General features: G+C 35.3%; 2 protein-coding genes across 2 annotated transcripts; both read left to right on the forward strand.

Annotated features, from left to right (window-relative positions):
- Positions 1-1,945: 1,945 nt before the first annotated feature.
- LOC100260298 (ADP,ATP carrier protein, mitochondrial) lies at positions 1,946-6,421 on the forward strand. The gene is made up of 4 exons (XM_002285467.5): positions 1,946-2,136; positions 4,417-4,946; positions 5,045-5,419; positions 5,864-6,421. The coding sequence occupies exons 2-4, from the start codon at positions 4,437-4,439 to the stop codon at positions 6,158-6,160; spliced, it is 1,182 nt and encodes a 393-aa protein (XP_002285503.1). The 5' UTR covers positions 1,946-2,136; positions 4,417-4,436; the 3' UTR covers positions 6,161-6,421.
- A 3,123-nt stretch (positions 6,422-9,544) lies between these two features.
- Positions 9,545-13,631, forward strand: LOC132253920 (pentatricopeptide repeat-containing protein At2g22410, mitochondrial-like). Its single transcript, XM_059737296.1, is given in 5 exon segments — positions 9,545-11,573; positions 11,576-11,688; positions 12,588-12,757; positions 12,868-13,116; positions 13,212-13,631. Coding segments are annotated over 2 exon segments (1,989 nt in total). The 5' UTR covers positions 9,545-9,619; the 3' UTR covers positions 11,611-11,688; positions 12,588-12,757; positions 12,868-13,116; positions 13,212-13,631.
- The last annotated feature ends 757 nt before the right edge of the window (positions 13,632-14,388 follow it).

Genomic DNA, 14,388 nt, shown 5'->3' on the forward strand with positions numbered 1-14,388 from the left:
TTCATTTTGTTTGCTTGATTGTTATTGGATTCAGAATTCTGATTCATTCTCTACTAGCATTGCAGTCTCTATTATAATTATGGTTAAACTCTCTGTTTGCTAGAAGTTGCTTTGTGCTTCCCAACACCCATGCTATAAAAGGTCTCTGAAAATTTTCGAGTTAGCAATTTAGTTCTTGTAACTTCTCGACATGTTCATTTTCATCCTGTCCATGGTCATATTGGATTTGGGCTGGGTCGAAAGAGGATTAGAGTCACCTAGAGTATACAGAGAGAGGCACTTTCCATTCTACCTTGTCAAATGGCATTGGTAATACAATTTAGAAGAAACCTGGTCATTAGCCTTACTGGGTCATGAGTTCCTGTTTTCTGCGCAAAATCTTTATTGGTATTACCTGAGTTCTCGGTTTTGATCTTGTATTTTGTGACTTCCAAACAAGATCCTTTTGAGGTGAAGAAGGAAAAGAAATGAGTTTAGATGAAGCAGAAAAGGAATAACATTCAAGGAAGGGCAAGTAGTTCTTCACAGAGAAAGGGAGAGAGAGGGAGGAGATAGAGAATGCAACAGATAAAGCCACCAAGCTCATGCTGATCTCAAGGAAGGCAGAAATGCCCTCAACGTCGTGTATAGTTCTTTTCTCTGCATGCAAGTGACTGTCCTTGGTGCGATCACTTTTTTCTTTGATGAAGGTCTCCCTTACATTGAACAATAAATAAACGCATTCCAATGAAATCTTTTCACTTTGATTGGTAGGCGGACCCTGTTTGGTTGTATATGTTTGAATGATCCTTCCAATTGACCATGAATGTAGTGTTTAATTCCTGAATGATAACGGGTCTGGTTGATGATTTTTTGGGTCAAATGAATACAAAGAAAATTAAAATTGGGGTGGATTAAAGGAATATGCAAATTTGAAATTTATGAAACAAGGTGCATTAAAAAAATATTCGCCCAATAAACAATAGTCAATGCTAAGTAGTTAAAAGATCATAATTGAGAATTAACGAGCCTTTATATTTGAAATTAATGTCAACTAGTTGTTACAAATATTTTCTAGAAGCTTCGGTTGACCGTGTGGTTGATCACTTAGCCAGTTGTTAGGCATTTAAATACATTGTAGATCTTTTGAAGCATTCGAGGGACCATCGTTGCAATTGTCAACAGAATCGACCGTTCCGATATTTCCCCTTTAAATGTAAATATGAAGCATGCGGCATGCGGACGGAGATGACAATTCAATGGCAGCCTAGTAGGTTATTAAAATTAAAAATAATTTCCATTTAAAAAAAAATCAAGAGGAAATGTGTCAGCTTCCAATTGGTTGGAGTAGAGATGGCAAATTTTTCATCCTCCACCGAGCATTTGGTCAAAGCCGCCATTGTGCGCGCCAACCACGTTATTCTAGTCTTCATAGATTTTTAAAAGAAGCGACCATAAAATCTTTTTATTTTAATTTAATAATTGATAATGAAATTGGTTGTGAAATCATTTTTTTTTTCCTAATCACAAAAACGAAAAATTAATATTAATTTTTTTTACATCATATTTTAATACTATTTATACATTATTTTATGAAATGATTATTCAAATATTATTTTTAGAATAAATTATATATTTAAAAATATTTAATTAATTTATGTATATATATATATTTATTAAATGACTTCTTTTACCCATTTTAAAATAATTTATTTAATATTTGGATATAATTTTCTATTGACATTCCTTTAAAAAAAATTATAGGAAATATATAAATTATAATTAATTGATTTCCCTTTCAAGATTAACAATTTGATTTGAAACGTTCAAAATCTAAGAAAAATGGAAAAGCAATTTTCACATCCCTAAAACAGACACCCACCAACGAACTTTTCAACCATTCAAAATTGGGCCCTAGATAAAGGGATCACCAGTCAAAATCAGAGAACTTTCCAAAAGGGCCCACCTCAACTCCCATCACCGTCCATCACGCACCACCTTCCCCCAGTCCAACGCTCTCAAATCCACTCACACCATTTCCACCACTCCATCACAGATATACCCCATTGTTCCTCGATACCCTCCACTTTAAATAGCAGCTCCTCTTTCGCAGAAGCCCTCTCTTCTGCTTTCTCCATACATTCAGCCGCAAATCAGGTGACCTCTCTCTTTCTCTCTCTACTGTCTCTCACTAGGAACTGCGTTTCCATTGCTGAGATCCGCATGATCTGATCCGTTTCCTGTTTTGTGTTTGTTTTTTCTGCTTTTTTTTTTCTCCTGCATTTTATGGATTTGTAGTTAAATCGATTCAGATCTGTTGTATTTTGATTGTGGGACGTGTTTTTGTGCTCTCTTTAGATCTGTGTGTTTTAGGATTCAGATTTGTGGCTTAAAAGGTCCGTTTTTAGTTTAATTTTATTTGGTGTTGATCTGGTGATGTTGACTGTGTACTTTGGATCTGACTGGGACTTTTTTTTGTTGTTTTTGTCATGGTTTCCGTTTGATGTATACATACATACATATATAGTCTATGTATATATATACATGTGTGTATGTTGCTCTTTTTGGAATGAAATAGTGATGTAGATTTAGTTGGTGTTCATGTTGTGGAGATGTAGATATGGATTTTTGAAAAGTTACATAGATTAAAAGAAAATGGTTTCTAGAAATGTGGATAGGGTTCTGCAGGGGTGCTCGAACTTGGCCTGCAAAATCAGGAGGCTTGAATAAATAGGCTTGAGATCTGCTGGCTGATCTCACTTCAATTTCGGTAGAGCTTCAAATTAGGCTCATCACAAGTTGCTTGGTTGGGATTGGAATGCTCATGACTCCAAATAATAGGTTTGGTTAGGGTTTTAAGATCTTTTTGTCTCGTGCACTATCTAAATTCAACTTTTCATTGCGTTCATCTTAGTTTATTAATTGGTTGTAGAGTGCACATATGTCCATTACTAGGCTTCTTGATATTTGATTTTGAAAAATCAACAGACCTCCGAAATTGGGTTGGCTTGGATTTCGGGTGGTTTTGTCTATAGATATTTAAGAATATGAGGTCTATTTTATTTTCTCATTTTAATTTTAATTTTGGTTGAAAATATGTTTTGAAAATGTGTTTTTTAAACTTGTGTTCCATCTCTTCATCTTTGCTGATGTTAAAAGATCACATTTAAAATAAGGGGATGTAGAATGAAAACTGAAGTTCGGATGTATAGAATTGCATGGAGATTAATTATGTTTTATTTAGTCAATTACAATTCTGGATGATGCTGTGTAGGATTAGACTAATTTGGATTTTGAATACAGAGCCTTGATTGGGAGTTCATGATAGTGATTTAGACTTGTTACATGGTACAGGATTTAATCTTTGTTCATTGGTTGGAGATATTTTATATGAAATTCTAATTTTTACTTTATTTTTGCTTTCGCCCCTTTACTTAATTTCCATTTAATGATGGGTCAGTGCTTTTGTTTGTTCCTTTTATGATGGCAATATTGTTTCTGATGTAGTATTACCTCCCTTAGCTTAGCAAAGATTTCTGCACCAAATATTGTCCACATACAGCTTCATTATTGGGGTTAATTATCTTATGAATCTTAACTTAATCTTCCAATATCTTTTAAGTCCTTTATGCTTGTTGAGAAATTTTCTTGTAATAATACTATTTTTGGATTTTCTAAGGTGTTGTTTCTGTTTACAGTGAGCTCTATGCTTCATGTAATACCATGTTTTTTTTTTGGTGTTTCTTAGTTGACACCCTTGCTTGGGTTTTTCTCCATTTCTATCCCTGATTTTTAGGTCTTATAGATTAATTAAATTTATTAATTACTCGTGCATGCACACACACACACACACACATACATATATAGATTAATTATGCATGCAATCTCACATTCTTGGTCATTTTAATATACATACATATGTGTGAGTTATTAGTCTATGTGTCTGTGTAGATGTATGGATAGCTAGATGGATATTTAGGTCTAATAAATTCATTGATAGATATTTCTTAGTTGACACCATTCCTTGCTTGGGTTTTTATTCATTGCTATCCCTGATCTTTTGGTCTGATAGATTAATTAATTACTCAAGCATTCTTGGTCATTGCTCTTGGGTTATGTGACTCTTAATGTGCTAATATTCTAGTGAACACCAGAAAGGAACTGATATTTATAACAAGGAAATGGATCCAGTGTATAATCTGTACTACATAAAGCAACCACAGGTGACAGGCCCCAAATAATAGTTCTGTTTATGAATGCCTTTCTTCTCTAAGTAACCCCATGAAACTGTTTTATCATTCTTCTACATCAATGGTTTGATTCAGTTCTTTGTCATTCTTTTGTATTCTTATTTTTAATGCCTAACTATTGAATCTTTCTGGATTTATTTTTTCTAGCAATATTTTCATACGAGTTTAAAACTGACCATTTTTGCAGGGGTTTGATTTGAAGGCAAAATGGCTGAAAGGCACCAGCACCCAAATATTATGCGGAAGGTAGCTGGTCAGCTCCATCTCAGTTCCAGCATTTCCCAAGATGTTCATACTCACTATGGCAGTTTCCAAAGTCCTGCTCTGTACCAGAGGCGTTCTGCCTTTGGAAATTATTCTAATGTGGTATTGCAGTATCCCATGACCCAGTCATGTCAAGCTACCCAAGATCTGTCATTGATTGCCTCAACTGCTTCACCTGTGTTTGTTCAAGCCCCCCAGGAGAAAGGTTTTGCCAGCTTTGCTGTCGATTTTCTTATGGGAGGAGTTTCTGCAGCTGTGTCTAAAACAGCAGCTGCTCCAATTGAGCGTGTGAAGCTTTTGATCCAAAACCAGGATGAAATGATTAAGGCTGGACGGCTTTCTGAACCCTATAAGGGAATTGGAGATTGTTTTAGCCGAACAATCAAAGATGAAGGATTTGCATCATTATGGAGAGGGAACACGGCTAATGTCATCCGTTACTTCCCAACTCAGGTTTATTATATTTCTTGGATTATTGAGAATTGGTGTATTTTCTCCTCTTGCTTCTGTCACTTACATTTTGTGCTTATTAAATCTAAATTCTTCTCCAGGCATTGAACTTTGCTTTCAAGGATTACTTTAAGAGACTGTTCAACTTTAAGAAGGACAGGGATGGTTACTGGAAGTGGTTTGCTGGTAACTTGGCATCTGGTGGTGCTGCTGGTGCTTCTTCCCTACTCTTTGTCTATTCCCTTGATTATGCCCGAACCCGTCTTGCAAATGATGCAAAAGCTGCAAAGAAAGGAGGAGGAGACAGGCAATTCAATGGCTTGGTTGATGTCTACAGAAAGACTCTCAAATCAGATGGGATTGCTGGGCTTTACCGAGGATTCAACATCTCATGTGTTGGTATCATTGTGTACCGTGGTCTCTATTTTGGAATGTACGATTCTCTGAAGCCAGTGATCCTGACTGGAAAGCTACAGGTTAGTAGATTACTCTGCAGAGTCATCTTGTTTTACACATGTTATGTGGTTAACACAATTTCTGATCCCAAGCCCCCAAAATTGTTTTAGAAAGTACATAAATGAATCTTAGTATCTTAGTCACATACTCTGTTTTGATGCAAACTTAGAAGGTTCATACTGTTACTATGCATGATTTAAATAGTCTGGAAAAATTATAAACTAATCTACTGATTCGACCCATAGAATAATGCATTAAACATGTATATAAAAAATACAACATTGAGTTTACTCGAGCAAATATTGAAACGATGGAGTATATTGTTTGAGTAGAATATTACACCTTGTCATCTGCTACCCATGTTGATTTTCCATGTATTTATTTTTTTATGGTTTTTTTGTTGTCATTTGAGATTTCACTTTGTGAATCAATTTCAACTTTTTTCCGTGTTTGGATGATTTCAGGATAGTTTCTTCGCTAGCTTTGCTCTTGGTTGGGTTATCACAAACGGTGCAGGCCTCGCCTCCTATCCAATTGACACAGTCCGCAGAAGAATGATGATGACATCAGGTGAAGCCGTGAAGTACAAGAGTTCCTTGGATGCATTCAATCAGATCCTTAAGAATGAGGGTGCGAAATCTCTCTTCAAGGGTGCTGGTGCAAACATTCTTCGTGCAGTTGCTGGTGCCGGTGTGCTTGCTGGTTATGACAAGCTTCAGGTGCTTGTGTTGGGAAAGAAGTATGGTTCCGGTGGAGCCTAAGTAAGACCATCATTTCATGCTACTCCTTACACCCTTTAGTTCTCTCTATAGATGGTGATGAAAATCATTTTTGAGTTATTAATCTAAGAATTCATCCAAACCAATTTTTAAGCATTTGAATAACATAGCTTAGGAGGGGGTTTATGACCCAAACATTGTTCCTCATTAAACAATTTTTTGTTCCCACAAACATGATTGTTGGAGAGGTTAAAATTATCCTCTATGGATTTGAATTTATATTCAACTATATTTTTTGCTTTATTGATTTGGTTTTCATTTTCTCCTTGCTCTAATACCATATGATATATTGTTCATGGTGCAAATTTACTTTGTACCTTGGGTAGCCCTACTTTTTCCTCTCGGCCCTCATTTCATCTTCTGTACATGTTTTCATGTTTTATTTTTCATGATTTTTTTTTTTTAAAAAGAAAAATAGATGCAAATGGGGGCATAGCATTTCACTGAGATGTGCAATTGACTTAAGGGCTGTTCCCACCAGATGATAAATGTAACATATATGGGATTAAAAAATTCATAACAACTTGACACATGAAAAATATATAAGATTAAAAAAGTCAAAGTAAAAAAAGTGTATATAAATATTGCACGATGAGAGAAAATCAATGTTAGTTAAAGAAATGGTTTAACCCTTATCTAAAATAAGAAAATCTTACCAACTAGCAATTTACCCTTATTAATTAAATATATATAAAGAGATTATAATTGAATATGAAAATTAAATAGATCCAATATCCTATTGTTTGGAAAATATGTGGGATCGTAGTTTTCAAAAAAACTTTAACTAATTATTGGTGTTAAGGTAATATTTAATATTTTTTTCATATGAATATAAATTTTGTAGATAGAAATATTAGTATTTACATTCTTATTTTTATAATTTATTTTCAAATTCTATAATAATCTTCTTTTGTTATGACTATTTGGTCTTGATGATATACAAAATTAATATATATATATAAAATGGTTCACACCTAACCATATTAATATTATCTGTTTTGGGCCTAAAAAGACCTTCATAACCTTAAAACACGTTTACAAATCTATTCGATGTGGGATATCGTAATTATCCTACATATAAACACAAACGTTATGTTTTATGAGATTGTAGGGCAAAACAAATTGATACCCCTCGTAAGGTTAAACAAAACCCTATACTGGGTTAGAGATTAACTTTGATATCATTTGTAATGATTTACATCTAATCATGTAGATATTGTTTGTTTTAAGCTTAAAGGGCCTTCATGATTTTGAATGTATCAAAAACTTTTTTCTCATATCTCTGATGTAGGATATCATAATATATATATATATTGTTTGCTCTGCATCTAAGGGGCTTTCACAACTTTAAAACGTGTTAAGAACTTTATCTCATATCTGATGTGGTATATATATAAAACTATGTATTACATTTGAATTGGATTTTTAAATGGAGGTGCATGGTTAGAGCATATCAACATTTTGAGTACAAATTATTAAGGGGCAGTGAAGCTCTGATGTCACTTCAATTAATCATAATAAGAGTCCATTTTCTCTTCTTTAAAATAAAACATTATGAATTTAATTTAAAATTAATTAAAACTATGTATTACATTAGAATTAGAATTTTAAATGAAGTGCATTGCTAGAACGTATCAATATTTGGAGTACAAATTATTAAGAGCCGGTAAAACCCACATGTCACTTCAATTAATCATAATAAGAGTTTATTTTGATAGTAATTTTAAGAAACGTTTTTACATTTTTAACACTTGAAAATTTTTATTGTTAAAATATTAGAAAAATTAGAAACATTTTTTAGAATCACTATCAAACACACTTTAAGTCAAATGAAGCATAGCGAAATCCCACCCATCAAACTCTTATTGGTTTCAATAGATTACATTAGTCTGTTTGGAAAAAAAATGTAGGAATGCCAGCAGTAGAGCTAGGGTTTCAAATACTAAACCTGGTTTATAGGAGCTCACCTAAGCTTAAAAGGATATCTTTGGATCAATAACCTCTCCTGAGTCCTGACCAAGCCTTTGCATATTTTCTTGGAATCCTGACAACAAAAAACAAAAGAGATAGGTCAAAGCCATTGCAGCAACCAATTGCACCCTTAACCGCTATCCCATAACCTTTTGTTTTAATGGTGGAGATTTAATCTCAACATCTAACAGTTCTCCTTAAATGTTGGGCACAACACTAGGTGATGTTGTGGGACTTGGGGCTTCTATAGTACCAAAGTGTATTTTTAATGGTGTGGTATCTCATAACCTTCATTTTGATGGTGGAGATTTAATCATCTTCGATTTTGGTAGGTATTTGAAAGATACCATGAATGATGTCATATATACATTTTTAAGTCTCATTATTCGTAACCTAATTTCATTTGTTTATATTTCCCTTTAACAATTTAGATCTCATTATATATATTTAATGGTTTAGATTTATAGTTTGATAGGTATCACGTAAATAAATTTGGTGTGAAATCAAATTTATTCCTTATATTATGTATACTAAAGAAACATCGGGTGTTGAAGGTCTTTGACATGATGCATATTTTTTGAATTTTCCCATTCATATGGCAAGATAATAAGATATCAACTCCTCATTAGTGGTAGGATATATACATGGTTTTAAAAATAGGATCGGATCGGTTGGTCCAACTGTTGGCCAATCACGATTTAGGTTAATTGGACCGGACAGTAGTTGGACCGGATAGTAGTTGGACCGGAATTGGATCAATTGAATTTTGACTGACGAACTAGATGGTTCCCTCCAAACCGTCTGGTTAAACCATTTTTTTTTTCCAACAACCCATCTTGTGTGATTGCCACCTCTCACTGTCGCCGGCCATTGGTTGGTTGGACGTCGCTCCCCTATTGGCAAAACGCCCCCCTCATTGGAAACCACCCCTTGTTGGAAAACCCAATCCCCACGCCACTACCACCACAACCATCACACCGCCACAACCTCTCTTAATTTGAAATTAATTTTCTGATTTTCAAATAAAATTTTAACCCCTCTTTCCCAAGTTTTATTTATTTTTTAATTTATGATTTTAATTTTAATTTCTAATTTGAAATTAATTTTCTGATTTTCAAATAAAATTTTAATTTTTAAATAATATATAAATTATTATTTTTATTTTTATTTTAAATTTTAATAATTTATAAATTATATATTTATGATGTTATCGGTTTGATCTCGATTAAACTGTCAGTCCGACTAGTGAATCGCCATCAATAATTTTTTTGATTCAATAATCGATATTCTGAAAACATTTTATATATATATATATATATATTTCAAATTTTCATGAAATTAACGGTAAACAAAGCTTACTTTCCCATCAACTATAAATAATAAAATATAGTCGGAGTCTCATTCAAACCCAACAAATCTTTGAAGCTTTTTCCCGCCTGAATACAGGCGCAAAGAGAAGGAAAAACACTGATGTTTATCCTCTTTCTCATTCGCCTCGGATCTCTACGTTGGATTCAAAAGCCTTCACTTCCTTCTTCACGACACATTCACACTCGCGCTCTCTCACCCCACAAAGAAAACCCCATAAATTGGAACACAAACCACTCTTTTGTTCTCTCAAATCCTTTCCTCTCTCTTCTGGAAAAATGCAAATCCATCTCCCAGCTGAAGCAAATCCAGTCCCAAATGGTCCTAACAGGGCTAATCGAAGATGGGTTTGCCTCCAGTAGGTTGATCGCTTTTTGTGCTATCTCAGAATGGCGAGATCTTGATTACTGTACTAACATTTTGTTTAATACCCGAAACCCTAATACGTTTTCTTGGAATGTGGCTATTAGAGGGTTTTTGGACAGCGAGAACCCGCGAGAAGCTGTTGTATTGTATAAGAGAGTGTTGCAATGTGATGGGACTAAGCCTGATAATTACACCTACCCTTTGTTGTTTAAGGCTTGTGCGAGGTTGTCGTTGATTCGGATGGGAAGTGAGATTCTTGGGCATGTGTTGCATTTGGGTTTTGATTCGGATATATTTGTATCTAATGCGGTGATTCACTTGTTGGTGTCGTGTGGGGATCTAGACGGTGCACGGAAAATGTTTGATAAAAGTTGTGTAAGGGATTTGGTTTCTTGGAATTCAATGATAAATGGGTATGTTCGGAGAGGGTGGGCGTATGAGGCATTAAATTTTTATAGGGAAATGAAGGTGGAGGGAATTAAGCCAGATGAGGTTACAATGATTGGGGTTGTTTCCTCATGTGCCCAGTTGGAGGATTTGGATCTTGGAAGAGAGTCACATTGTTATATTGAAGAAAATGGATTGAAACTTACAGTTCCACTTGCTAATGCGCTTATGGACATGTACATGAAGTGTGGGAATTTAGAGTCAGCACGAAAGTTATTTGATAGCATGACAAACAAAACCATGGTCTCGTGGACTACAATGGTTGTGGGCTATGCCCAGTCTGGCCTTCTGGATATGGCATGGAAGCTTTTTGATGAGATGCCGGACAAAGATGTGGTACCTTGGAATGCCATGATTGGTGGTTATGTTCATGCCAACCGTGGTAAGGAGGCTTTGGCTTTGTTTAATGAAATGCAAGCCATGAATATAAATCCTGATGAGGTAACCATGGTTAGCTGCTTAAGTGCATGCTCACAACTTGGAGCTCTTGATGTTGGAATATGGATTCACCATTATATTGAAAAACATGAACTTTCTCTAAATGTGGCATTGGGGACTGCCCTAATTGACATGTATGCCAAATGTGGGAAGATCACTAAGGCTATTCAGGTTTTCCAAGAGCTTCCTGGAAGAAATTCTTTGACTTGGACAGCCATTATTAGTGGTTTAGCCCTTCATGGGAATGCACATGGTGCCATAGCTTACTTCTCGGAGATGATTGATAATAGTGTGATGCCAGATGAGGTCACCTTCCTTGGCTTATTATCAGCTTGTTGTCATGGAGGTTTGGTTGAAGAGGGTCGTAAGTATTTTTCTCAAATGAGCTCCAAATTTAATCTTTCCCCCAAGCTTAAACACTATTCTTGCATGGTGGATCTTCTAGGAAGGGCTGGTCTTTTAGAGGAGGCAGAAGAACTGATTAAGAGTATGCCAATAGAGGCAGATGCTGTTGTGTGGGGTGCACTGTTTTTTGCATGTCGAATTCATGGGAATGTTTTGATGGGAGAACGAGCAGCTTCTAAACTTCTTCAAATGGATCCTCATGACAGTGGAATTTATGTTTTGCTTGCAAATATGTATGGAGAAGCAGAAATGTGGAAGGAGGCCGGGAAGGCGAGGAAGCTGATGAGGCAGAGAGGAGTGGAGAAGACTCCTGGTTGTAGTTCAATTGAGGTGAATGGTATTGTTTATGAGTTCATTGTTAGAGACAAATCACACCCTCAATCTGAACAGATCTACGAATGTTTGATTCAGTTAACAAGACAGTTGGAGCTTGTTGAGTGTACTCCGGTTTTTCCTATATTTGGAGATAACTCTCTCTTTGGTTCTGACTTTGGCAGATGCATTTGAATTTGCAGGTCAGTTGCATCCTCCCTCCCTCTCTCTTCCTCAGATAATATATATGCTTTGGGATTGATCCACTGTTATCAATCAAAAATTTATGAATCGGCATACCTTTTCTTTATGCCTCTCTTTATTTCATTTGAAAATTCTTTTTAGAAACATACTATGTTACTTTAGTTGTTCTTAGTCATTTATTCTGTCAGAAAACATCCATATTCTCTTTTACATATATCCACTTGTGGTCCTTGATTGCAATTTTGTTTATTGGTTGGTCATGTTGAGATATCAACTTCGAATTATCCTTGTCTGAAAATTGGATTTCCAGTTAAAATATTGTTACAAACTTACATCATGCGATTAATTTTATTTATGTGTTTGGGTTTTACACATTGTCTCCCATATTACAGATGATTGATCAACACCTGGGACTACTTTTTGTTTCCTTTCTTCCTGCCCCAAATTGCTGGACAATGTCAAGCTAGGTTAATTATAACATCACACACTGTTACGTATCCATAACATGCTGGTGTATCAGGATTAGGCAGTTTGTTGATGGTAGGGGCCTTTTATAGGAAGGATAGTGCTCAATATCCTTATGATAGACCTATATCAGGTGGTTATGACTGTGATTGAGTTTGGTATGTGAGAACTACTAGGTCTTGAGTATTTCTTGATATCAATAAAATAATATGGGATACAATTAGGAATATTATGCCATGTCACTGGGTACCTTTTGCCATATGAACTGTGAAGCTGTTCTTTAATTTGTTCTGTTGACATAATTGTATGATGTTCTCTATCATTCTAGAGTGGCTTAATTTGACTGGAAAATTGTGGCAGCAATCTGTTTAGGCCTTTCTGAATATGTTTTGTTCCCATATTTTCTTTGATCAACTTTGTGCAACATCTGCAGGGTTTCAATGGCAAGACATGATAGCTTATTCGTTTTCACACCCGAGTGTCATCCAGAGGTATCTGGCAGATGCATCTTAGTTTCTGCCTTTCCCTGGATGTTTAACCTCACAGCTGCTGCTGCTGTGACTGCTAAAAGCCCGCCCTCCATATAAGGCACTTTGCATATAGGTATTATTTATTGCTCCAATACAGAATTGCTGTACTCCATAACACAGTCATCCTGAACTACCCGTGAGCTGTTATTGGTTGTCTTAACTGCTTCACCTGTTTTTGTCTAGACCTCTTTGGAGAAAGGCTTTGTTAGCCCTGCCTTTGGGTTTCTTATGGCTGGAGTTTCTATCATGGTGTTCAAACGGCTGCGGCTCTGATTGAGGATATGAAGCTTTCATTCCACATCCAGGATGAGATGTGCCTTGAAGCATGCGATAGAATTGGAAATCGTTTAAACTGAACGAACTAAATGCAAAGGGGTTTTTCCGATGTCTGTAGTCAACATGGATAATTTTATCTTTTGACACTCCACTCAGGTTCATTCTTCTATTTCCAGTAATCCATTACAGATTCTTGTTCCTTGTTTACTTCCATGAAGTGTATGCTCATTAATCTCTGAATTCTTTTCCAGGCCATAAATATCGAAGTTAAGAGGTGGGTCAATTTAAAAATGACTGCAGCTTTGGATGGCTAATGGAAATTATTTTCTGTTAAGTTGAAATTAGTTGGTGGTACTGCTACTTCTTCCCCAATCTTTATTCATACCTGGACTGTATGTGCACATCCATCTGGTAGACAATGCAGAGGCTGCAAAGGAGGGAGGAGAGAGGCAATCCTAGCACTGGATTTTTTCTAGATTTCTTCAACATCGTCTAAAGATAAATAATGCCTCTTAACGATATCTTCTAGGTATGTTTCACCATTGATTTCTTCATCATCTATGCCTTCTTCTTCCCTCCAACACTAGCACTGGATTTTATTTTATTTAATTGTTTTCTAGATTTTAAGAGATCTTTTGTTTTCTAAAGCATAATTCTTATGTTCTTTCTCATTCTTGTTTATAATTCTTTTTTACCAGATTTTATGTAGATGTGAGTAGTTGGGGTAAGGTTAGCTTAAGTTCCAACTCATGATTGAACTAAGGAGGACTCCTCTTGGAAAATATTCATCTAGGACCACCTTCGAATATGAAGATAAGAGACGATGATCATGTGACACTTAAACAACTAAGTACCCTCAAATTTGGAAAGTTACACAAGACTTTTCAGCTTGTGAAGATCGTCTTGTTCAAGTAAGATCACCCCTATTGATAGGCGCCATGGACTTTTCTTTTTCTAAAATTTTCGTAAGTGTTTCTAATGCTTTATAATGTTTCTACTACTCTCTGCATTTGTAGATCAAATGCTTTAATGTCAGAGAAGTTATCCCAAATGAGGCTTTAATAACATTATATAAGCAAACTGTTTTATCTATGCTTCTTTTTGATATTTCTAAATTGTTGAAGGATCAATACATTTCTTGACAACATGTCTTATTCTTTGCAAATTATGTTTTTCCATGACACTTAGATTGGCCAAACTAAGTACAAAAGCTTTTCCTTGTTTGGGTAACTTCTTGCTTTTGGCTTTTTTAGGAAGTTACAAGCTAAATAAAAAATCATGATTTGAAAGGTGTAATCACACATGAAACAAATTACTCCTATCCTATGTCTGTCAAGAAGGGACATCACAAGAAGAAACATTGTCTTCCCTTCCTTCTTAAGCTCTTTTAAGCCAAATAAGAGCTCAATCAGGTACAAAAGCTCTTTT

This window comes from Vitis vinifera, chromosome 6 (genome assembly GCF_030704535.1).
Source record: "Vitis vinifera cultivar Pinot Noir 40024 chromosome 6, ASM3070453v1".
Classification (NCBI taxonomy): domain Eukaryota; kingdom Viridiplantae; phylum Streptophyta; class Magnoliopsida; order Vitales; family Vitaceae; genus Vitis; species Vitis vinifera.